Below are 23,615 nucleotides of genomic sequence, written 5' to 3'. Positions count from 1 at the left end.
CTCAGGCCAAGTTTCTCCAACTGGTCTCCCGCTTCTTTCTTGCGACACAACGACACTCAAACAGAAAGTATGGTTTTTGCTTAACACTACAGGAAAGCGCATGCATAGCTCGCAATCACTGTCACTTATGAGATCCTTCAACACGATAAGAAACCCCATAGCACCACTCGGATAGTTCGATGTGCCGCTTCGAGCTCTTAGGACGCGTCCTGCTCTATACTCAGTCGCGTAGGTCAGTGAACCCCCGAAAGTAGCTCGGCATACGGATCTGTCGCCCAATGATAGAACCAAACTCACAAAAGATATAGCGAGAATCGATCAGGATGCTCCACGAAATCTTGCTCTCCCTCTCCGGCCAACCGTCGCCCCTTCTCGGTTCTCCGCAAGTGGAAGATGGCATCCCGCAAGATGATTTCACCCTTCTCTCTCCCCCGGAGAAAGCCCTCCTCCAATCGATTGGCCACTTGAGTGAGCTTCACGCTAAATTACGATCGCACACTTCTCTTATATCCTCTTCACATCGCTCCATGGTCTGTCGCTCAGTATCTACAGCTATTGCTACTATACACCTCGGCGAATTCCAGAAAAAGATTCTCGAAGTTGAGAGAGCGATCCTCGCCGAAGACAGTGGCTATGTGGGCGGCTATGGTATTGTCCCTCTATCTATTATAGTTGGGGAGTTTACGCCTTGGACTCGACGCATGGAATGGCTTTGGGAGATTGCCTTGTACATGCGACCAGAAACATCCCAGTCGGTGCAGTTTCATGAGTGTTCGGGCGCGGCCCTTGTGAATCATTTGCGTGATGCACTACAAACAGGATATACGGATATCAAAGATATGACAATCCAACTTGTCACTGCGGCAGAGGCAGCTTGGATGAAGCAGATTTCCATGTGGCTTCTATATGGTAAATTGCCCATGTACGGCAAAGAGGACTTTTTCATACAAGAAGACCCTACGACCGAGCAGGGTGACGTTCAATTCAAGATGCGAATGGATTTACTCCCGAAATTCGTTCCCGAGCAAACGGCAGGATCTATTTTGTTCATTGGAAAGTCGCTGAACCACATTCGTGCGAAGCGAAAAACCTCTAGCGGGATTTCAGCAGCACCAATAAAATTGTGCCCGGAACATATTGATCAGCTTTCTGGATTGGGCTTACCTTTATCATCCTCCAAGCTTTCTACTGCTATAGACTGCATTCGACTCTCGCTATCCCAGTCCACATTATCTAAATTGCTTCCCTTGCCTAAGATACTCGAGATGCTCACATTGCTCCACGACTTTCTGCTTCTGGGACGTGGGGAGTTTGCAGTAGCGCTGGTCGCACATGCAGACTCTAGGATTGAGGAAAGTCGACGGCGAGGAGCACTAGCTCGAGTCCAGCAATCTGGTGCACTAGAAAGCTTCCTTATCAAGGAAGGAGATGTGGTGACATCCTTGGCACACGCATGGGCTGAGCTTTTCTCCTTGCAAAAGGAAGAGGAACCCTACAGACGAGGGCCTGGAGCTGGCTCGTGAGCTACTTTCGCTGTCAATTAACGACCGAAAGAATGGCTGCGCTACTACGCCATCGCATGGGTCGAGCACAACGCCTGAAATCTCTAAAGTCTCTTTTGATGACCTTCTTTTCCCTACCCCAACCTGCCTCACGGTCCAAGTAGACGCCCCGCTGGATCTATTTCTCTCAAATTCCGATATTGCAATATATTCTAAGATCCATGCCTATCTTCTTGGAATTCGGCGCTCGCAGATACGTCTTGGTGATCTATGGAAACGAACGTCTCTGAGAAGAAGTCACGGTAGCTCACGGATTCCACCGCGAAGCAACAATGCCTTCTTACAAAACAAACTGAGGCAAAATCGCGAGAGGGAAAATTCTCGCACGCAACAAATGCGGCCAGTATGGGCCACTGCTAGTGCTTGTCTGTTTGTTCTCTCGGAGATAGGAAGCTTCTTCCAAGGCGAAGTCATACACGAGTCTTGGCAGCATCTACGAGAATGGATTGAAGGAGAGAACTCGTTTCCTGCATCAACTCCTAATTCTCGGCCTGGGACTGCGACGTCCTCCAATCCTCAATTGAGCTCACAGAATCATATTACCACGTCTTCAAACAGACCTTCCTCTCGACCAAGTCCAGCGTCAATTGGTCGCCACGACCCGGAAGCACTGACTGTTGCCCATCGGAGCCATTTGTCCACCCTGATTCAGTCCTTATTCTTGACGGACGTAACCTTCACTAGCGTACTTCGGACTCTATTGAAGAGCGTGGATCGCTTTGTCGCCCTCACAATTCGGTTGGATACCATCCAGCGAAATATGGATCTAGAAACGGATGAAGGAGTTGTGGATGCACTGGTAGACTACGCACAGGAAGAACGGGAAGTCTGGCAGGGGCTGCGAGAGACAAGTGAGGACGTTAAGCGGGGGATCCAGGATCTCGTCGCAAGCCTCCGGGATATTGATGACCGACGCTCGGGCTCAGGTTACTCCACGAGCATTGGAACAACTGGAATGAGCAGCCGACCTGATGGAAGTACTGGCTCTGGCTTCAGTCACTACCAGCCACGTCAGCCGGCAGGGGTGGACCGGCTACTCATGAAGCTGGACTTTGGTAGTCTACGCAGTGTGGAGGGCGCAACAATCACACCGGGCTTGGTTGATCTGGAATAGTGCTGAGAATCCAGACCTACCTATTTTTCTTTTTTTAGGCTTATTGATATTAATGACCTGCTCTCCACGTTTGCCTGGAATCTGGTGGTTTCTGGCGCCAAGATTACAGAGTAAATCCCCCATACGGAGTATACAACGCATCTGCCGCAAGACCCACAATCCCATGATTGGCGGGAAGTCGGAATTGACTTCTGTACGTCCGCGGCTGCAAGATATGGTCAGGTGGCAGTCCATAAGCGCATGAAACACACCGGATCATGACAGGATTGAACAGCATAGTTCCAACAAGACACCCGGTCGTCTTTCCAGCCATCATTTGCGGGGTCTACAGGGCATTTGGTGTGTCCTTGATAGTAGTCATAAAATTTCTCTTATCTTCTGGACTGAGTCTAGATGGCCAGCTGACCACGGACTCTTACCTTCGAAGGCGTTCGAGGTTGAACTCCTCTGCATTGACGATCCTTGCCCTCGGTCCGCAAGACCAGCAAATATGTGAGCTCCGAGTTAGTCGGTATTGCTAGTGGAATCCGGAAGCTTGGTTCCGGGCGAAAGTACTGTTCTACGGACATTTAGATCTTGTGATGATTCGGGGATCAATGGAGAAAACGGGGAATCTGGGAGTATGGGGGTATCGGGCATTTTCCTAGGCAGGCCATTGCTCGGTGTATGGCATAGATTCCACCAGCCAGATAGCCAGGATGATATTAGATACGCCATGAACCCACAAAATCAAGGAATTTCCATGGCAGACTATCGCTGTGAATCTGGGATAGGTTCCGCCAGCCAAATAGCCAAGATGAAACTATGTACATCTTGAACCCACAAAGCTATCATCGCTCGCAATCAACTTTTGTCGCACAACGCCCCAGGTAACCCGCCACCGCAACATCTACGGCGGTGTGACTCCGGCCTTTGCAAGGGTTACCCGATTTGGACATCCCGAGGAGCTCGTCGCATCCACCGTCTGCCCAGGGCTTGGAATATTTTTAGCGGGGGTGGGTTCGTGCGGACATTCCAGTCAACTGACCTGTTCCAGGAGCGTTTAGGATCCTTTCAATTTATTCTTATTCTTTAATCGGTGGACCCAGTCTGGACCTTCCAGTATCGCGGGATTCGTCGTGCTAGCCTGGAGGCTTGAATCTACGCTGCATGAACGGCGGATAGACGAGATACCATCCCGAGCTCCTCGTTGGCTATAAACTGGTGATCAGACTCCTGGAAGTGTCTGGACTCCACCATTATCTCCACACTAGGTCTGTTTAAGCCGGCGAGCAAGGGCTTGCAGATCTGCCATACTCCGGGGACCCGCTCAAGTGGGCCATGCCATCGAAGCCTTCGAAGAATTACCGTTCTCAGCAGTGGTGAGAGATCACGATGTCAATGAATCTGCACCCTAGTCCAGGGGGTATCTTGCACTGCAAAGCGAAAGACCCTCCCTTACCCCCCCCCTTTACCCCATATTATTCGCAATTGTATTCCCGGCCGATGTGGCAATCGGCCAACCCGTGGATGCTCCCAGTCGATTTGTCTGGATCTTGAGTCATCGTGAAAGCGGCAAGCCAATCCACCAGTGTCACGCGCTGCTTATTTTCTTTTTCAGAATTTTTTTTTTTCTGTAGTACCCCCTCGAATCAATATGATTTTGCTTTCGGTATTCTTTGATGGGAAATACCGCCTCTTGCCCCTAGACATAAAGCCATAAAAACCCATCCTCCCCATAGAGATCATGAGACTAGCGTTAAGATAGTTTGCATATTTGCGTGTCGTCGACGGGGCTGTACCAGATACCCTACTTCAATTTTCTTTCACAACATCTTGCCCAAAATTCCTTTTTTTTCTCTCGCAATACTTAATACAAACATCTAATATGTCTTTCTCAATCTCACGAGTCTTCACCCCTGCTCGCGCTCGCTTTGCTGGCGCTATCTCGTGTTCGCGCGTGCTTGCGTCTTCTTCGACCCGTCTCTACTCGAGCACGAAGAGCGTATTCAATCCGCAGGACATCCAGAGCATGTCCCACAGCCCCGAACATATTCAGTCCAAGCTACCTACTAAGAAACAGCTACGCAATGCCAACCGGTTCCGCGAATTCGACCTTGAGGACCGTGTATATGCCATTACTGGCGGTGGTAGAGGTCTCGGACTGTCAATGGGAGAGGCACTGATTGAAGCTGGTGCCAAAGGTATGAAATTGAATGTGGTTTCCTTATTAGGAATGAAAATTCAATACTAAAACCATTCCTAAGTTTACGCTCTGGATCGCCTCGAAACCCCACACCCTGATTTTATCAAAGCCCAGGAGAAAGCTGCAAATGAGTATGGCGGAACCCTGGAGTATATTCGCATTGATGTCCGTAATAACACGGAAGTCAACAACACATTTGCTGCAATTGCAGCTCAACACGAGCGCCTCGATGGCCTTATCGCGGCGGCCGGTATCAACCACCTTTCAAGTGCCCTCGAGCACTCCCAGCAGGCTCTGGACGACGTTATGACAATCAATTATAATGGTGTCTTTAATTCTGCTACTGCTGCTGCTCGCCAAATGTTCAATTATCAAGTCAAGGGCTCTATCCTCCTCGTTGCCAGTATGAGCGGCGTTATCGCGAATAAGGGCATGACCTCTCCCGTTTACAACTCTTCCAAAGCTGCTGTGATCCAACTTGCTCGCTCATTGGCAATGGAATGGGGTCGTCATGGGATTCGTGTTAACAGCCTGTGCCCCGGTCACATTATTACTCCAATGGTTGAGGAGGTCTTCCAGCAGAACCCTGCTGCGCGCGCAACATGGGAAGCAGAAAACATGCTTGGCCGTCTAGCGATGCCGGAGGAATTCCGTGGTGCAGCTCTGTTCTGTCTGTCGGATGCTAGCAGTTTCATGACTGGCAGTACCATGCTCATTGACGGTGGCCACACAGCATGGTAATTTGCTTTTCAACGATCTCGATTATATCCAATAATGAAATGCATGAGAGACAAAGCCCAGCTTATAGGCTACAAGGTGTGCTTGAAAGGATCGTCAATTGAAAATTAAAAGCGAAAGAACTGGTCGACGCCGCGCCGCAGCTTTACTCTTTGAAAAGGTCGCACGTCCCATCGACACCTGCTGGGACAAGCGGGTTCGTCTTTTCAGGCCTTGCCAGGTCTGCTCCGGGGATTCATTGCTAGTAGGCATGTCATGAAACTCCATGACTAGGGCTAGCATAGTAATCGGTAATTGCGAAGGCCGATTTTGTGAGTCCAGCGGATTTCTAGTTGATTTGGCATTCTTTTATTCTTCTTCAATTTTGATATAGAGCATATAGCAGCTATAGTGAGAAATCACATAATTTAATGCGCATCAAGGCTTTCTAGAGCATATTATATCGCCTCTTCAGACTCTCTAAGATGCAGAAGTGAATTCCTTTGATAGATCTGCTATTTCAAAAGCTTGAGATAAGCCTTTTCTCGACTGATTGGAAGATAGCAAATACATTCCTCGGGCGAGATAATCACGAAAGTGCCTTTATACTATCAGACATGAGGTATGAAGTATGTACCCCATTTAAATAATAACGCTGTATGCTAACACAATGCCGCTTATATGAAACATCAAATGATATACACAAGTCTCGACTCGCCCGACTGTTCAATATCGTCTCTCCTCCCACCGCCAATAAGCTCCTCGCGCTCCTCATTCGGATCCACGGTACTTTGCACGTTATTGACGATAGCGCGGTTCTCTCTCTGTAGCAGGATACGCAGTAATAATGCGAGTAAAGCGACGACGATCATAAAGAAGGAACAAATTGCCATACCGCGAATGTACCACGGTCCATCAGACTCAGGATACAATCTCGTTCCAAGTAAGGGTCCACATTGCCCAATGATGTTCAAGATCGCGATACTGGCTCCTTTACCTTCCTTTTCGACTCGATTGTCCATGGACCAGGTGATGATCAACGTGATTGCCGAGAAGAATCCTGCGATGGCTGGAAATACGCTAACATATCGGATGAAGATGGATAGTTCTGCTGAGATATGCTCGTGAAAGTAGCCCGTTGCCGCAATAGCGAAATAAGCAGCTGAAGAGACAAGGGCATGCGCAATTAGATAGGGGCTTCTAGAGCGTGCACGGTCTGAAGCGTAGGCTGTTAAAAGTACGACGGCGAATGCGATAAGGTAGGGAGGTGCAGAGCGTGCTTGAGCACGTATTGAATCGTAGCCCATACTAAAGAATTTTAGATATCTCGGCCAGGAACGCCACCTATAGAATGGGCATGAGTAAAACTTACTCTTTGATGATCGTCGGGAGAAACACCGGCATAGAGCTGAAGGCAACGTTGCAGCTGAAAAACATGATCTGAGAGAAGATTAGTTCTGGAATTGGAAAACGGCATTGAGAGGAAAAGACCTACGGCAGCTATGTAGGCCTTGGGGTCGGAGAGTGTCTTCTTGATCTCTCCCCAGTTAAACCGCTGCTCTTGTGATGGCTGAAACTCCGGCTTCTTCCCCTCAAGGCGAAGCCTGGCAATGGCTCGTTGTCGACGAGTGAGAAATCGAGCACGACTGGGGGAATCTGGGATGAGTACCCAAGCAAACACGGCGACGATGACACTGGGAAAGCCTTCAACGAGAAAGAGGATACGCCAGGGGGAGATAGGGCCATTGCTGCTAAATTTCACGATTACCCAGGCAAGAGTGCTCGCAAAAGAAGTTGCTAAAGGGGCAGCCGAAATGAAGAGCCCATTTCTAAATGCAAGTTCATGACGTCTGTAAAATAATGATAAGTAGAAGGGAACACCGGGGCCGAAGGCGGCCTCTGTTATGCCGAGTAGAGCGCGCAGGACGACAAGACCCCCAAATGAAGTCGCCAGGCATTGAAATGAAGCCACAAGACCCCACGCGCAGACACAGAGAGATATGTAGATATGCGGTGGAACTATGCGGTACATGAGGGTCATCCATTCGAAGAGGATATAAGTGATGTAAAATGCGGTAAGTAGCCATTCATATTGCGAAGATGAGAGGTTTAGATCATCCTGTAAACCGGCAATCTTAGCATTTCCAATATCTGTTCTTCCAGTCAGTATTCTGTCCTCAGTGTTATATCTCCGGTTCCACATACTAGAGCGATCTAGGAAGGCTAGCAGATAAAGCAGCGTTAAAAAGGTCACAAGGCGTCGATCAAATCGTGAAACCACTTCTTTCTCTTCCTCGGGTGTGTAATTATGTCCATCTCCAGCTCTTGCTCTCTTCCCTTCTAGATCTTCTTCGGAATCATATCCATTCCCCTCGCCCTCAGAGACAGGCCCGCCCGTCTCCGCATTATCTCCGAAATCCGTCTGCAGACGTAACGATCCAACATTGTATCTCCCTGATCCTGGCGCTGAATGGTAATCCTCTTCCTCCCTGTGCTCTTCCAAGCCATCAGATACGGGCGTATTGCGGGTATTCGAGGAAGATGCGGATTCATCGGATAGAGCATTCTCAGCGGCGGGAGGAGGATTGTGATAGCCCATGATGGACCGCTCGGTGATTTCGGGGTAACGACGTGCGCGAAGGGAGGGTTCAGTGCTGGTTGTTAAGCCTTTCCATCAATTTTGATTCTACACTAGCCCCGCCCATGGAGCTATTCCTGGTCCAAAAGATATTGTCGAGTTCGCAGCTGATCCGATTTCGAGACCCGCGAACCATCACGTAATCAACACACGTGGAGTTCGGACCGATGCGGTTTAGCGCAGATCAACTGGCGGGTCTCGTCTTCATTGGAGGGTTGTTCGTTACAGGGCTGAACTATACAGCAATGGGCAAAGTACGCAGGGATAGCAGACACAAAGGGGCTGCCTACGCGTGAACAACTAGAAAGCCAAGATGGGAGAGGGAGTGCCCAAGAAGAGGATAAGAATAGTGATCTCGGCATTTTTTGTTGGTAGAAGACTCATGTACTATTGCCATGGCGCAAAGGATTGAACAAGAAAACAGTAAAAGGTATCCTCAGCTGACTTTAAGATTGATGCACTGCCCAGTCTGCCCTGTCAGATGATAGTGCGAGCTTCCTGCACATGATTTCAATTTTCAGGACGGTACGAGTCAACAACACCACGATCCCAGCGTCGTCGCTTATTAGCATGGCGACGACCCCGCTCGCAGTTTTCCCCGTTACGCTGTTCGTAGTTTCTTTTGCTGCCAGCAAGATGTTCTGCATGACCACGGCTTGCCTCAGCGACTTTTCGCACCTCCGCCAGAAGGGGATGATCATCGTAGCCTTCGGATAACATCCAACGAAGGAGGTTCTCGGAGCTGTCCCGCAGAAAACGGACGTTGCTGAACTTGTCGGTTTTCTTAGTCGAAACTCCGGACTTATCTGCATCACCAAGGTAGTAGTCGGTCTTGGCAACTTGATAGACATTGACTAAATTTTCCAGTGAAGCATCCTTTCGTGGCGAAGGTTGTTTCTCATCTTGATTCTTCAAGATATCCACGTCTTCGATGAAGTCTCCAGTGGTGACCTTATTTTTAGCTTCGGGGTCACAGCTTGAATTGGTTTCTTGCAGGATACTATCATCTTTGGTGTCTTGATCTGCCTTGTCTTGGAAGGTGTCAGACAACTCGGTTTCTGCTGAAGGCATCGAGAAGGGTTAGATGTGGTTTTCAGAGAGGATTGCGTTGCTGACCATTCTTCTTCCCGATTGAATGAGCCATAAGGAATGCATTCACTGTCGCCTCTTCCTCTTTGGTAGAACGGCATAGCCCAAGACACACGTATTGGTCCAGAAACAGTTCGAGAAGACCGGTGTTCTGCAAAGGCATGCCTTCTGTATGCATTCGTACAAGAGCCTTATCGTAGATGGTCACCTCACCCCGTTCCCAGCTCGAAGAGCGTGTGTAAATATGCTGCACCTGACGATTTATGGCATAGTAGAGGGAACTGGACTTAGCGCGATCTTTCAGCACCTTGGCTAAAACAGCAGAGGGTGTTTTAATAGCATCATATTTGGCTCGAAGCTCAGCCTCTCTACGACTCTGAGAGGGCATTGTTTTTTCAGCCAGATGGCGAGGTGCGATATCGTAGAGGCCAAGGGGGGCAGCAGCAGATGATGGGACGGTGGTTTCAGCAGATCAATGGGCACTTCAAAATTGTTTGCTAGGAAGAGAGACGAAAGCGGGGGAGAAGAGAAGACAATAAGTGAAAAGTGGATTGGTAAAGGTGGTGAAAGGCGGGAAACAACACTGATTGTTTATTGTTGGGTGCAACTTCAACAGATTCTGTTCGTTCGGTATGATAGAAGTATTCATTAAGCGTTTTTAATGTTTGTGTGGGTATCAATGAACATCATGATAATCCTAATTCCTCTCCTTGTAGAGCTTATTGATCTCATTGATCAAAACATGTGGTTCACCACCATCCTGGACACAGTCCTTCCATTCACCATCATCTCGAATACACCATACCTTGTCGTCCAATCGAACTGTACAGCTAGTAGTAACGCCGAGCTCCTCGCCACGTTTAACATTTTCTCTAAGAAGAGCAATCCCACTTAGCGAATCGCCAGGTGTATCGTCTTGTTGACTAGCACAGCGGTTCAAGGCATCAAAATCGATGCCATGCTCCAAAGCGCACTGATGGACCAACTCGCGGTCTGGTATACGGGAGTAATCGTCAATCAGACAGTTTGCAAAACCTAATGATCGAATGACAGGAGTACGAGGATATGTCGCTGGTAGAAGCGATTCGTCCGACTGTGGAGGGAATGGGAGATTTGCAGCGCAGAGCAAGAGCATGTTACCGATGCACTCCTCAGGACCATGTTTGCATTCGATCTCTTCTGACGCGTTATTCCACCTATGGATGAATAAAAAGGGTTATTAAATATTCGTGGTTGAGGATCAGAGTGCCATGGGGCCCCATGGCCATATGTACACTTACTTGGCGATGAATGATAGCCGGAAATCAACCTTGTCGTTGACATTCTCCATAGTTGGAAGGATCAGTTTCTGAAGACATGATTGCGCATCAGGGCATTTGCTCATTATATGAGCTTCCAGTGGAATCTTGTGGGGTTCGCCGATGTCCAAGTTGCTCGGGGCCAGTCCATGGTGTTCTTTGTTGCTCATTATCATTTGTTCAGTCATACCGCTGTGATCATCGGATATAGATGAGCCAGGTGCATGGCATCGAATATGAAAGGGAGACTGCTTGACAAGCATATAAAAACCAACAAATAAGCTAAAAATGATACAGATGCGGCGAAGCAGGCAATTTCGCTGTTTGTTCTGTCGTTTTTCTGCCTCCTCGGGTAGAGTAGCCGCAGAATACTCTCTATTATAGATCGGGAGCTTCTCCATATCGCTAGCTGCAGTGCCAGAGAAAGTAGGCTGTCTTAGGTCTGTCATGATGGAACGATAGGAGTGCGGAGAAGTTGATCTTGGAGTTCCACAGCCCCTTCAAAATAGATTACGTAACACAGATTAGCTCCATTATCTATTCACACGCATCAAACCCGCAGACAAGGTTCTTACGCCTCGGACGATTCTTCTCGTAGTATGAGATTTTACCTAGGAGCGAAATCAAACGAAAAAGAGGAGGATTCAATCTCACGCCCCTTTCGAGACACGGAAATCTGAAGTGGACTTCTAAGGAGAAGGTAACCCTAAAGATCATTAGTTATACCCCGTTACTATAGTGTGTAGAGTTAATACTCCTGAAGTACGTCTACAACCCAGTTGCACTCAAGGTAGTGCATATTTTCGATATGTAATATTGCTTTATTATCATTTAATTCTTGAAGTTCTCATACCAGGGCATTCGTGTCTCTAAGGAAATATACAATTATTAAGAGTCTTTTTAACCTAACCTGTTGCATATCAAACCGTAATAAGAGAAGTATGATAATGGTGAAACAACAATATATTGTAGTGTAAGTGCTTGTGGAACTCCTCTTTAAGTGTCTATACCAAGACTCACGGGCATTTAAATATCAAACCATGTTTACGGGTCATATTTAGAAAGATCTATAACCTGTTTTACGATAGAAACCACAATTACCGAGAGTGATTGATGGAAAACCTTTACTGTATGCAGGGGATGGTTGAGCAGGCGTAGAAGTTTGGAGAAAAGTTGCCCATCTACACCGATAGACTAGTTTATTTAGCGCAAGTGCCTCAGTCGAAGAATCAGACATAGACGAATAGTAACATCATTTCTCTGGCAAGGATTACTGCAGGATGAAAACCCCGGGACAGCCCTAGGTACGAATGAAAACAATACGATCCCAACTGAGCCGCCATATTCTCACTCTCTTCTTCTTCTTCTTCTTCTTCTTCTTCTTCTTCTTCTTCTTCTTCTTCTTCTTCTTCTTCTTCTTCTTCTTCTTCTTCTTCTAGTAGCTCGCGGAGAAGTCGTATCTCAAGTAGGCCATGTTAACCACATGAGTTGCAAATCTTTCCACGGAGAAATACGAGGAACTTAGACGAGCAAGGAATACAGCGAAGCTATCATGGAAACTAAGAACGGGATTTAAAGCTCCGAGACGATTCTCCACCAAGCGAATCTTTTCGAAACAGTGATTCCAGTAAGAAATCAGTGATCCAATAGTGGCTACCTAGATGAACCTTCAATAAGCATTCGTCTAGGCTACAGTCATTAGGAGGACAAATTACTAGTGAAAGCTGGTCAGATAAAGTATAGAAACACGAGCCTCATACGCATGAGTCACGCGAGTTCTGTGCGGAGCTTTGATACATCATTATCGTACTCCGGTCAACCCGCCAAGACGGTAGAGGGTATTGCCACAGAACATGTCACGCAATCCATGCCGCGGGATAACCGCCATGTGTCAGCTGCAAGGCAACCAACTCGTCCGAGTCATCTTAGGGTTCTCGCGGATGTACTTCGTAAATGGAGCACAGATGCCCCCTAGTCAAGTTATCGGGGCCCACCATTCTGAAAGCAATTTGATAATGCGGAAGAAAAAGCAAGCTACCGCTGCCGACGAGTTCACATAGTAGTGGTACCTTGACTAGTTTCTAATTGATAGACAGTTATGACATGAGTCAGGCGAAGTGGCTGTCTTGCTTACTGGCAGTCTCGTTTGTGATACTCTCAAGAGAATACGAACCGGAGCCTCATACGTGGGCTCTTATTTGGCGAACCCATTTCCTGTTCACCCAGAAATGATGATCGAGATTATCTTATCGTATCCACGCCCTTTCAGCCGAACGAGCCTATTATTACCCAACCCGAGACACTTAGAATGCCCCTTCAGACTCAGCGGAGCCCTCTTCCTCCACCATAAGATTGGACAAGGAATCAAATGGGTTTATTGTCTAGTCTGATCTCCGACTTCGGAGTCTCTTACCTTTGATGTCGGTGCCCAAACGTTTTAGATTTTTAAAGTTCTCGGCTTTCCAAGGACAGACGATGAATTTCTAATACGAAAGTTCCACTGATATTTCCCATTTGGCGCTATCGGTGTGACACTTTTTGTCTGATGTATTCGTGCCTTTTTCATCATCCGGAGCACTTAGTTATAGAATACGCAGTCCGGAGTACTATGTACAGCTGGAGTTGATAGGATAACGGGGAGCAGGTGGTAGATTCCGGCACTGTCCCCCCGCCGCCTATTCCAAATGTTGAAACGAGGCTGGGCCAGTTGCGTCGATGCTGACTGTTTGTCGGTGGCTGGGCCAGCAAACGATCGAGACCTTTTGGGTCTTTGTTGGGGGGGGGGGGGAAGTTCCTTGGTGGCTCTTCTGGCAGAGAAGTGGGTTTTCGTCCGCCAATGTTAATTGAGTGATGCACACGGTGATTCCCGAGTTGGGCCAACAGAGGAGCGCCAACCACGGCAAATTCAACAGAAGGGAAGAATAAGATACGGGAGTTGACAAGGGAAAATATCGTAACAACCAAATGAGATCTCGGCGAATGACGCGATGAGCAAAAATAAACTTGGCACGTTTTCGTGGGCCCCACATTTGTACTCTTTTTGCCGCATGGCTTGGTGTATACTATGTACTCCGTAGAGATACTCTTATGATGTGTATACCATGTACACTAGTTATGTTGTATATGGAGCTAAACGTTTTATTTTGTCTTTTGCGACCGTGCGTGGACTGATTTTGCCTTTCTCACTCGAAACAGGTAAGCCAAGCATCTGCCTAGAGACGAAAATAGTAGACGAGACGTTGTAGCCGAGATCTCTAACCGAAAAGCCCTTCCACGAGGGAAAGTCGATCAACTGGTTCGGATGAGCCGGTAGGGTTACATAGTTCCCGCTGGAACGAATGGCGGGGGAGGATAGAAAGAGGGGGGAAGACATTCACATTCAGTACATACAGTAGTAGGTGTGTGTATGGAATCAAAGTGGAACTGTCTCCGACAGCGGATCATCGGATTGAGGTTGTAGATTGGACCTGGTAATTTCTCCAATACGAATAGCTGTTTGAAAGGCCCTGGTGATGTGTGTTGGTGGTGGGGGGACAAGGCGAAGGGAGAGATGGAGAGTCTCGAGGCGAGAGGCCAATAGCGGGAATGCACGACGAGGAGGCATAAACAAGAGGAAACACATTCGAATAGCTTGAATCATTAGCACAACACTAGGGTGGTATCGCCTCGTGTGCAATTTCCCCCCTTTCTCGGAGACTCTCCATGACTTTTTTTTTTTGATGGTCGCATCGTTTTTCTTTTCCCAGCTCGTGCTTAAATTTCGGAGCATGCCTATCTGCCGAGTTGTTCTGCGGGGAGACTCCCTTAATTTTTACTCCTGTACCACCCATTTAGTCAACACGATCATTCAACCATCGCCAAAGTGTTATTCACCTGATCGCTGAGCTAAATCCTTATTTGCCTCATACTGTTCTCGATTCTCCTGTTGTCTAAGGAAGGAAAGGGAGACTACTAGGGGCTCCACATACAAACCATCCTAGTATAAAAAACAGTTCCAGCATAAACTTGAACTAGCAAAGCTCTCCTCTGGGCTGAAACGAGGACAGGAAGACAGAGAAGTGGAGAACAAACAATTAAGTCACTTCCTCCAGTCAGGATCAATCTAAATCCACTTTATATAACGGAGCATATACTCCGTAAAGACCCAGGAACACATCTCGAATCCCTGGCCGATCCCGGATCGCATCGAATCTGGAACTTTGCCCCTTGATAGAACGGAATCCACTGCACCTCGTGAGGGTACGTACGCAGAAGAAGAGGGAAAATGGATTTTCATTTTTTCATTTTTTGAATTTTGAATTTTCTAAAAAAGACTAAAAACGAAAAAAAAAAAGGAAAAAAGAAAGACATCCTTCATGAATTGAAGATCTTTTACCGGCATGATCGTCCCTTTTGTCTTTCTCTTTTTTTTCCTTTCCAATTTCTCCTTCTCTCCTTTGCTCCTTTGCTCCCCGCACCTCAGACCGCGTCACCATTTTGCAGTTTGCACGTCCTCATTTTGCAAATTGTTCACTCGGCCGACCCGCGTGAAATTGCAACCTCACTAACTCGTTCTATTCTATTCAGATATTTTTAGTCTCCTCGTGTCCCTTGTTATCATCACGTCAACCTCAAAAGAAAAAAAAGAAAAAGAAAAAGAAAAAAGACCAACGCAAGGGCGGCCCTTGGTCTCGTTACCTACTTGCTATTAAAAGAAGACAACCTTAGGGCCTTGTTTACTCCACTTAGTGTCTTCTTTTCCTTTTCCTTTTGGTCTTTCTCTTCCTGCTTTATTTTTAATTTTTATTCTTGTTCCAATAAGAATAAAAAGAAATATCCGTGCGGACTTTCAATCCTGGGTGGTCAAGAGCCACCTGACCTCCCAGCAATGGCATCTGTCAATTCAATATCATCCGAGAAGGACGAGGATCATGACATCACTCAAGAGGATATCATCGAGGACGAGGAGCCAGAAGAGCCTAGCTCCGAGCTGGATCCATCACAAAGGGAATATCTTGAGCATAATCAACGGCTAGATGAGTTTCTTGCCCCCTTGTGCTTGGATGAAGCTGTGCTCTATAAATTGGCTCGGTCTTTCTCCGATACATACCGCCACTTGGCCTTGACATCAGACCAGCAGTTCTTACCGACCCCAGTGACTCAACTGCCAACAGGCGAGGAAACTGGTCGATATCTAGCCATCGATGTGGGCGGGAGCAACCTTCGGGTTGCATTTATTGAATTACTGGGCGAGGTAGAAGCCGAGACTCACCCTGTAGATGCTTCACAGAGATCGCAAAACACCATTCGCAAAGCTCAACGGCAACGAGTGAGGCGGACTCTAGAAAGAGCCTGGCCCATACAGGAACATCTAAAGATGGACAAGGCCGAGGATCTATTTGCTTGGATCGGTGATTGTATTGCGGAGGTGGTAGCGGAGAGTCTCACTTCGGATGATGCTAAGAAAGATATCCCTGCTGAGCTAGACATGGGCATTACCTTTAGTTTCCCAATCATGTCAGTATCCCTCCTCTCTCTATTTCTATTTCTCATTATTATTATTATTATTATTATTATTTCTTCTATGAAACCAACGCCATACGGTATCATACCATTCCATGCTGATCCATTTCTAGGCAAGAATCTTTAGCAGAGGCTACTCTGATGCCCATGGGCAAAGGATTTGCCATCACATCCAATTTGAATCTTCGGAAGATTCTACTCAATGGATATGAAAAACACACAAGGAGGCCAGATGATGAAGACGAGCCATCCTCCAAGCGACGCAAACTATTTGCGCTGCCCAAATTGAAAATCCAAGCCATTACAAACGACACCGTTGCGACGTTGGCTTCACTCGCATATGCAGTTAAATCCCTGCCCAACAGCCGGGTGGCCATGGGCATCATCGTCGGCACGGGATGTAACGCAACCATCCCGATGAAACTCAGTTCGCTACACGAATCCAAAGCGAAGAACGTCAATGCTATGAACGCAGAGGCCGTCGAAACAATCGTCAATACGGAATGGACGATTTCAGGCGCTGCGCCACCGCTCACTGAGCTGAATGTCACGACCAAATGGGATATCGAGCTGGACCGGGCTTGTGCGCGCCCAGGGTTCCAGCCATTCGAGTATATGACTGGTGGACGATATATTGGTGAATTGATCCGGTTGATCCTGTTCGACTACCTCACCGAAGTCGCAGGCCTCTCAAAACGAATCCTCCCCGCGAACCTCATTCAGGAATATGCCCTAACTACCACCTATATCTCCGACCATGTTGCCCGTGCTCGATCCGACGTAGATCTCGCAAAGGATCTCAACGAGACTCTTCCTCCACCAGAGAGCAGCGATTGGAAATGGGATGCTCGTACAGCAGGTGATTTTCGCCGAATCGCCCGGGCTGTACAGCGGCGATCGGCTGGTTTGATCGCGGCCGCAGTGATTGGCTTACTTGCTTGTTGTCGGGAGATCGAGCTAAAGGAGGACAGCAACGTCAATACCCCCGAAAATGCTGCATCCCCACAAAGCAATGGCGATTCTGGAGCACTCGACAGTACAGCAGCTTCGACTTCCAGTAGTCAGCCCAATTTCGTCAACAATAATTTCCACGGCCGAGTTGTTCCAGTGCTTCAGTCAGTTCCGATTGATTGGCAGTCTGGCCCAGAGGAATTAGTGGTTGCATACACAGGTGGTATTATCCAACACTATCCTCAATTCAAAGAGATGTGCCAACAGCATATCGATCGTTTGATCATGCGAACGGGTCCACAACAAGGTGGAAAATCGGTTTTCTTGCGTGAGGCCTCAGACGGAGGAGTTATAGGTGCAGGTGTTTTGGCTGGTATGGTCTCTAACAAATGAACTTATTACTTCTCACGCTTTTTACGAACCAAAGCGTGCATTTGGAGCTTGCTATGATTATGTTTTCGGTTTGCCCTTAGCGGAGTCTTGTGTGAAAAGAATCAGGATGGTCCTATGTCTACTTCATTTCGCTGTTATCACGATGCTCTATATAGAAAGGGGATTTTCCCTCTTCTTTTTCTCTTCTCTTACTTTGGCTTGCTGTACTATTTTTTACAGTGCTTCCAGAAAATTGAGCCTACAAGACTGGAAATTGTTTGCCTTGGAGTTCCCACGACTTACACTAGTGCATCTCCTCCACGGTACTCTATAATCTCGTGAATCCGTTATGCGGCGCTGTTTCACTGAATTCAGGCTAGGACCAGTGACTGGTGACCACTACTTCCGTAACCTGAGTCTCATCCTAGAGTATGTTTCAAGGTATACCTAAATGCAGTATGATTTACGCCCAGGAGTCGATCATCCAAAGCCAAGTGAATGCGCAAGTGAACCCGGTATGCTTTGGAAATTGCGACAGTCGAAAAGCTGCGCAATCGATGTGGTGTCTGAGACCCTTAATCACCCTGTAAGAAGACACACCATCTCCACCTTCATATCGCAAACTTTGTGTCACTTCACCAATCGCGGATCTGATTGCGCGGCTCCAGTAATGGGAGCGTAATGAAGAATGCTGGTGTTCGATGGGAGTAAAGTATCCCTGCAATGACGCAGACTTCCCGCTCGGGATCGGCGGGTTCCAAGATCCCCGAATCAAGTGCTCTAGCTATAAAGGACACATGCGTATGCCGACGGAGTCGCGCAGATGCTTGGCGAGTCATGATGCGAAAGACTCGGCCCCAGGGGCCGAGGAAATAAACCTAGTTTGGTTGGCCTTGGCAAAAGACAAAAGAACGAATGACTGAAGGTCTTGCTCTTTCGATCTTGAATACCCCGACACGATCAAACTTGAAACGACGGGCTGAATTGATCATGTTGTAATGAATTATGGTAAGCTCAAATCAACCGGAACATGTTATTTCGCACACCCCGTTTCATAGCGTTTGGTTTGCCATCTTCGTATTCTATCCCAGCTGCACCTCCCTCGCCGGACATTTTCTCTAATCGCTCGCGAAGTTCGGCATCGGATTGGGCGACGGACTTGGATTTGTTGGAGGAACTATTTACGGGTCTTGAGGTTTCGTTCGATCCCCCTTTTTTCTGCTTGGAACTGTTTGGTATGATGTCTTCAATTTATATGAGATTCAGCAAAATCCAACCCAGGAATTGGTCTCCCTCATTTGCTGTATTGCTACCGACCTTTTGGAGGTGCGTCAGAGGAGGCGGAAGATAAAGTCCGAATGATAGTTTGATGACTGGGCAGTAATGCCCTATTGTTCGCGACCAATTTGAAAGATCCCCTCAGTATCATGATTAATTAGCAGGAAGGTGAACGAGGAAGAGGAGAGTGAAAAGAACGATAAAGAGAAAGAGTAAGAAATGAAGTATTTATCCTTCAAGTTATGAGGGACTGACGTAAATTGTAGATAAGAGTTGGAAAGCGGTCTGGACCATCTTAAGTCACGTGGATTCTTTGACTGGTTATCCCCGCCATCGCCCGGAGCCACGCAACTCAACGCTCGACACCATCTCTATCCCGGTTGAGTCTCGCTATTTGCTCGAGATGTCGTCCGCTACGTCCTACTATGAATTATATCGTGGTAGCAGGTACTGAATCTCGCAAAATGCGCAAGCCTGGAGCAATGTGGAGCTGACATTATCTCGATTAGCCTTGGCCTTGCTTTGACCGATACTCTCGATGATCTGATCAACGATGGCCGTATCGAACCGCAGCTGGCGATGAAGATTTTGTCGACCTTTGATAGAGTGGTCACCGAGGTTTTGGCAGACCGTGTTCGTGCCAGACTTACATTCAAGGTACATTATTGTTTCCCTGCCTTCCTCCGCCATAACGGCCCACATTGGCCGGATGATATCAGAACGCTGACTATTTGCTTTTCCTTTTCTCTTCTAGGGTCACCTAGATACGTACCGATTTTGCGATGAAGTCTGGACCTTCCTCATCAAGGACGTGACTTTCAAGCTGGACAACCAAACTTCGGTCACCGCGGACAAGGTGAAGATTGTCAGCTGCAACAGCAAGCGACCGGGCGAGGCATAGACGAGGATATCTAAATGACCGGCGTTTTCTTCTTTTGGGCGATTACAAGGCGTTTTGCAACCCTACCCTTTCATCCCGGTGTCTTGCGTTTTGATGGCGTTGATGGATTTACTGTTATTTCTGCCTGCGTGGCTTTTGCATAAACAAAATGTCAATATTACTCCAGATACCCAATAAGATTGAGGTTGCTTTATACAGCAGTATATCATTCATTCATCCATTCGTCCATTCATGGTTTATTCAAACTTCGCTCTCTATCGTAGTATTTGATGGAGAGTCGGGGTTATCCAGGCACCAGCGGCCCGTGACCTCATCTCTTATCGCGCCGATCTAAGATCTCCAACTTCACCTCTCGACCGCCAGTCCCCGGCATGCTGAGCCGCCATATGACGACCCCTCAAACAGATTGAAACATCTTTATCTTGCGCGATGTCCCGGTACTTGCCATGGGCGCAAGCCGAGGAAACAGTTGACTTGACTGGCGAATCTCCTTCACGGAAACGCGTCAAAAGAGAACGGCTTTCTGATGATTACATGGACCGATACAGTTCACCAATAATGGAGGTGAAGCAAGAAGACCTGAAAAATTGTGAGAGGCTGCTCTAGGCTAGATTGATTGAGACTAATATGATACTGGCTTACTAGCTCAACCTTCTACATCTATAAATGAACATGATGCCTCTGACCAGTACGACACAAATTCAATGCGCGTCAAAAATGAAAGAACACCACTAATTGCAAGATATATAGTCCTCCAATTGGGGCGTCTCGCTACAAAAATTTTGTAAAGAACGAATACATTGACGACTCGCATACCCCCAACCGACCTGTCAATCATCATGCAAATGACCTGGAACGCCCAACAGACGGCAGAACAACCATGCCGAAAGAACTGCAAATAAAGAAAAACATTGAGGCCCTCAGGACTCGCCAGCAAGATGCATTTCAGCAAACAATTGCTCAACGTCAGGATGAAAACATCGACGAGGATGCCAGTGAAAATGATGACTTTGCAGGAACACATTTTCACCGTCTAATGACCACGCGCAAAAGTGTGTGGTCTCTAACTGGAGTATTCGGAATGAAAATCAAATCTTCTACCAGAGCTGCTGCAGGTTTCGGACCACCACCCTCGATGATCGTAGACCGACCCAGGATTAAACTTCCTCGACCTCTGCAACAGCAAACTGGAGGAAGCCATGAGTCTACTGGCGCCGTTACAGAATCATCTGATGAAGACGATCTCGATGGACCTTCCTACCGAGCTTCCACATCTACAAGATCAACAAAGAATAAGGTGCCTAAAGTTGATGAGCTTACAGTAGGACAAACACAACGCCCAAATAATGCCGTACAGAAAGATTTTACGCAGGCTACAGTACAAAAGCCCAAGCCAACGCCGGGCCGAGGGAGTCAAACACCAACCGTGGGTTTCAAGTCAAGAATGCAATCGTTGATTGATGACCTTGATGAGCTACCAGAGCCATCAGAGTCAAAAACGTCTATATCCGTCAAGAAAGAGCGTTCTCCCTCGACGAGCAAGACGCCGGATAGCGCCCTTGCCGAACAAAATCTGGAATCCAAAAAATCCCGCTCACATAACGTTCCGACATTTTTGTTGTGAATGATGAATCACATCATATATTAATCCCATTCCTCAATTGGTGAAACAAATTGGCGTCATCCCAGCCGCTCCTTCTTCAATAATATCATTTATTCACCAAGCCGCCCGTGTCTTCAGCTGCGGCATTTTTGGCTGGTCTGAACCACCGTGTCGGCCTTATGCGATCTCGGAAGCGGGTTGAGACAGTTTGATGCTCATCCGTCGAACATGGCTCCGGAGCATCCCCTTGGGTGATGGCGGACAAGCCACTGTCTCGATCGTCGTTTCGCTCTTCTCCATCACTATTCCGTGGCTGTCCTGAGACGTCAATGTGCTGTGTTTCTTTTGTCAGAATTGGTCGCTCGATGGGAGTCTGTTTGGGCGATAGAACTGACTCGGCATCCGAGAAGCAGGCAGGTGGTTCTTCCTTGCGAAAATTGGTTGGGGGGCCCTGTTATCACATTTTTGTCAGTCACCACGTCTGTAAAATTTAACGTCTTGGGCATGGCGGCTAGACTCACGATCTCAAGCACCCGGGGTTGTTCGCGCTTGAATGGCGCTAACATAGATCGAAATAGTTGTCGAAAGCATCCCATATTGACTGGAGTCTTATGTTGATGATTTCAGGAAAGGTGGTCTTCTCGAGTTTATGAAGGTCTTGTCCAATGAGGTGTGGTAGTGGATTGAGACAAAGGTTTGTTGTCAAAGCCTTGGCGTTTGGTATATCAAAAAATATAACACAGAAGGGTGAAAAAAAGCAACGCTTTGGCTGGCAAAAGAATGAATGCTAAAGAACGAGGGACAATGTATGAAACGAAAGACTGGTGGCGAGACGAAAGCCGAAAGAAGGAACAATAAAGAAAGGACGCCAAAAGCTGCAGTGGCTCTATGCCATTGATGTGCTGCGAAGGAAGATGGAAAAGACGCGGCTGTCCTGGGGTACATATATGTACTATGTACAACGCGGCCGTGTAAAGCCAAGTTCCAGGCAGTCCACGCAGTATGCACATCCATACTATCCACGGCTTGTCAAGGACAAAATGATCCACTGCCCCGCCCATGCAGGTTGAACTGGGCGACAGCTTTCCACTCCTGTGGCATGGGAAAGGACCACTGAGTGACAGGTTCGGCAAGATTCACCCGTTGAAACCCTTTCTTAGGTCTGTGACACATTCCAAATGGTCAAGCCTACCCTATCCCTGCCGGCAATTTCCTTCCACGGACAAGAAATGACTTCCTCAGGGAGGAACGAACAAAATCCTCGGGAAAAGCGAGTCTGCTTTCAGTTCACAGTATGCAGGCCATATTCGTGAACGCAAAGTTTGATTGTTGTGATAATCCACACGTCACGCAGAGGCTTGAAATTGGCGAATAAACACGTCCACGGTATATTGTTACCTATACACAGCAAGGCTACTATGACCTGCAGCCTGCAGGGAATAGCTATGCATCGAAAACCTGTACATGGTAGGCACTCGAGGATTGAAGTGGAGATGGGAGTGGAGAAGGGCCTCCGAAACAGGCAAAAGGGAGGGTTACCAAGGCGAACCTCGTGTCCTGATGGCTCTGTACTTCATTCTTGGCTCTTTGCGGTCGACAGGCGAGCAAGCCTTTTCCTTTAAGGTTTAATATTAGCGTAGAATAATTTGATCTCATCGGAGACGAGACATGCGCCGTTTGATCTATTGGTAATGCGCAACAGGCAACTTCCGAATGCCGGCATTTGACTAGCATCTTAGCATCTGCCCCGACAACCACGGTTATCTTGGGGATTAGAGTATTGGATATTCATCTAGCCAAGGTGATAATTCCTTTCTGCTCGTATCTCCCCGTACATTTTCTGCTCTCTGGGTACTCCACTCCGAAGAAAAGGTGTATTTACATGAGATCCCTGGCGCGTAACGATGACCTCGCTGAATGTACTATGTCTACTGGGCAGTAAAATCGATCGAGGATCTCCCTGATCCGATGTCGATCACCCGTGGATTCGTCACTGACAGGGATGGTCGTCCAAGGAGTACTAATACAGGCTGGTAAGATATGTGCCGTACTATGTATAATCGAAGCGATGCCCAACTAGTACTCGGTAGTAATATCTTTGTTTACGCTCAATACACCCGCTTTGGAAATACCGTCCTTACTTACTGAACCAAAATTTGTTGTCATGCCCTAGAGCGTTTTCATTCAGATTTTCAAAGCTGACTGTCAGATTCCCATTCTATAGTTGAGGTATCAGATATTGTTATGCCAACGTTCCTTTGACCTCCGTACATTGTGCCATTAAGTTCTATTGCCACATTAATCAATTTTATAACGGCGCGAGTCAAATCTCATTATATCCGACAGTCCTTGCGAAACTTTACTACTTACGTACATACATAGCCAGGAAATTTCCGTATTATATT

The 23,615-nt window shown here is 47.4% G+C and overlaps 10 protein-coding genes across 10 annotated transcripts; 5 read left to right on the top strand and 5 right to left on the bottom strand.

Annotated features, from left to right (window-relative positions):
* Positions 1–323: 323 nt before the first annotated feature.
* On the top strand, positions 324–2,676 carry N7469_007262 (uncharacterized protein; the record flags this gene model as incomplete). The annotated part of the gene is made up of 2 exons (XM_056646180.1): positions 324–1,519; positions 1,590–2,676. 2 exons carry the CDS (start codon positions 324–326, stop codon positions 2,674–2,676), a joined length of 2,283 nt encoding a protein of 760 aa, XP_056499621.1.
* Positions 2,677–4,543: 1,867 nt separating this feature from the next.
* On the top strand, positions 4,544–5,602 carry N7469_007261 (putative short chain dehydrogenase/oxidoreductase; the record flags this gene model as incomplete). The annotated part of the gene is made up of 2 exons (XM_056646179.1): positions 4,544–4,859; positions 4,923–5,602. The coding sequence occupies 2 exons, from the start codon at positions 4,544–4,546 to the stop codon at positions 5,600–5,602; spliced, it is 996 nt and encodes a 331-aa protein (XP_056499620.1).
* A 665-nt stretch (positions 5,603–6,267) lies between these two features.
* On the bottom strand, positions 6,268–8,177 carry N7469_007260 (uncharacterized protein; the record flags this gene model as incomplete). The annotated part of the gene is made up of 4 exons (XM_056646178.1): positions 6,268–6,886; positions 6,951–7,018; positions 7,074–7,729; positions 7,784–8,177. 4 exons carry the CDS (start codon positions 8,175–8,177, stop codon positions 6,268–6,270), a joined length of 1,737 nt encoding a protein of 578 aa, XP_056499619.1.
* A 549-nt stretch (positions 8,178–8,726) lies between these two features.
* Positions 8,727–9,693, bottom strand: N7469_007259 (uncharacterized protein; the record flags this gene model as incomplete). The annotated part of the gene is made up of 2 exons (XM_056646177.1): positions 8,727–9,277; positions 9,333–9,693. 2 exons carry the CDS (start codon positions 9,691–9,693, stop codon positions 8,727–8,729), a joined length of 912 nt encoding a protein of 303 aa, XP_056499618.1.
* Positions 9,694–10,002: 309 nt separating this feature from the next.
* N7469_007258 (GILT family protein) lies at positions 10,003–11,052 on the bottom strand (the record flags this gene model as incomplete). The annotated part of the gene is made up of 2 exons (XM_056646176.1): positions 10,003–10,501; positions 10,586–11,052. The coding sequence occupies 2 exons, from the start codon at positions 11,050–11,052 to the stop codon at positions 10,003–10,005; spliced, it is 966 nt and encodes a 321-aa protein (XP_056499617.1).
* Positions 11,053–15,470: 4,418 nt separating this feature from the next.
* N7469_007257 (hexokinase family protein) lies at positions 15,471–17,449 on the top strand (the record flags this gene model as incomplete). Its single annotated transcript, XM_056646175.1, has 2 exons — positions 15,471–16,099; positions 16,219–17,449. 2 exons carry the CDS (start codon positions 15,471–15,473, stop codon positions 17,447–17,449), a joined length of 1,860 nt encoding a protein of 619 aa, XP_056499616.1.
* Positions 17,450–18,063: 614 nt separating this feature from the next.
* Positions 18,064–18,267, bottom strand: N7469_007256 (uncharacterized protein; the record flags this gene model as incomplete). Its single annotated transcript, XM_056646174.1, has 1 exon — positions 18,064–18,267. One exon carries the CDS (start codon positions 18,265–18,267, stop codon positions 18,064–18,066), a length of 204 nt encoding a protein of 67 aa, XP_056499615.1.
* An 842-nt stretch (positions 18,268–19,109) lies between these two features.
* Positions 19,110–19,607, top strand: N7469_007255 (transcription initiation factor IIA subunit gamma; the record flags this gene model as incomplete). The annotated part of the gene is made up of 3 exons (XM_056646173.1): positions 19,110–19,153; positions 19,216–19,363; positions 19,461–19,607. 3 exons carry the CDS (start codon positions 19,110–19,112, stop codon positions 19,605–19,607), a joined length of 339 nt encoding a protein of 112 aa, XP_056499614.1.
* A 429-nt stretch (positions 19,608–20,036) lies between these two features.
* On the top strand, positions 20,037–21,231 carry N7469_007254 (uncharacterized protein; the record flags this gene model as incomplete). The annotated part of the gene is made up of 3 exons (XM_056646172.1): positions 20,037–20,196; positions 20,253–20,295; positions 20,358–21,231. 3 exons carry the CDS (start codon positions 20,037–20,039, stop codon positions 21,229–21,231), a joined length of 1,077 nt encoding a protein of 358 aa, XP_056499613.1.
* An 85-nt stretch (positions 21,232–21,316) lies between these two features.
* N7469_007253 (uncharacterized protein) lies at positions 21,317–21,806 on the bottom strand (the record flags this gene model as incomplete). Its single annotated transcript, XM_056646171.1, has 2 exons — positions 21,317–21,661; positions 21,732–21,806. The coding sequence occupies 2 exons, from the start codon at positions 21,804–21,806 to the stop codon at positions 21,317–21,319; spliced, it is 420 nt and encodes a 139-aa protein (XP_056499612.1).
* Between the last annotated feature and the right edge of the window lie 1,809 nt (positions 21,807–23,615).

The sequence above is a fragment of the Penicillium citrinum genome (assembly GCF_028827155.1).
Source record: "Penicillium citrinum strain IBT 23319 chromosome Unknown utg000006l:1.0-3011923.0:1.0-3012962.0, whole genome shotgun sequence".
Classification (NCBI taxonomy): Eukaryota; Fungi; Ascomycota; class Eurotiomycetes; order Eurotiales; family Aspergillaceae; genus Penicillium; species Penicillium citrinum.
Note: the sequence above shows the minus strand (reverse complement) of the source record. Positions and strands in the feature narration are given on the sequence as shown.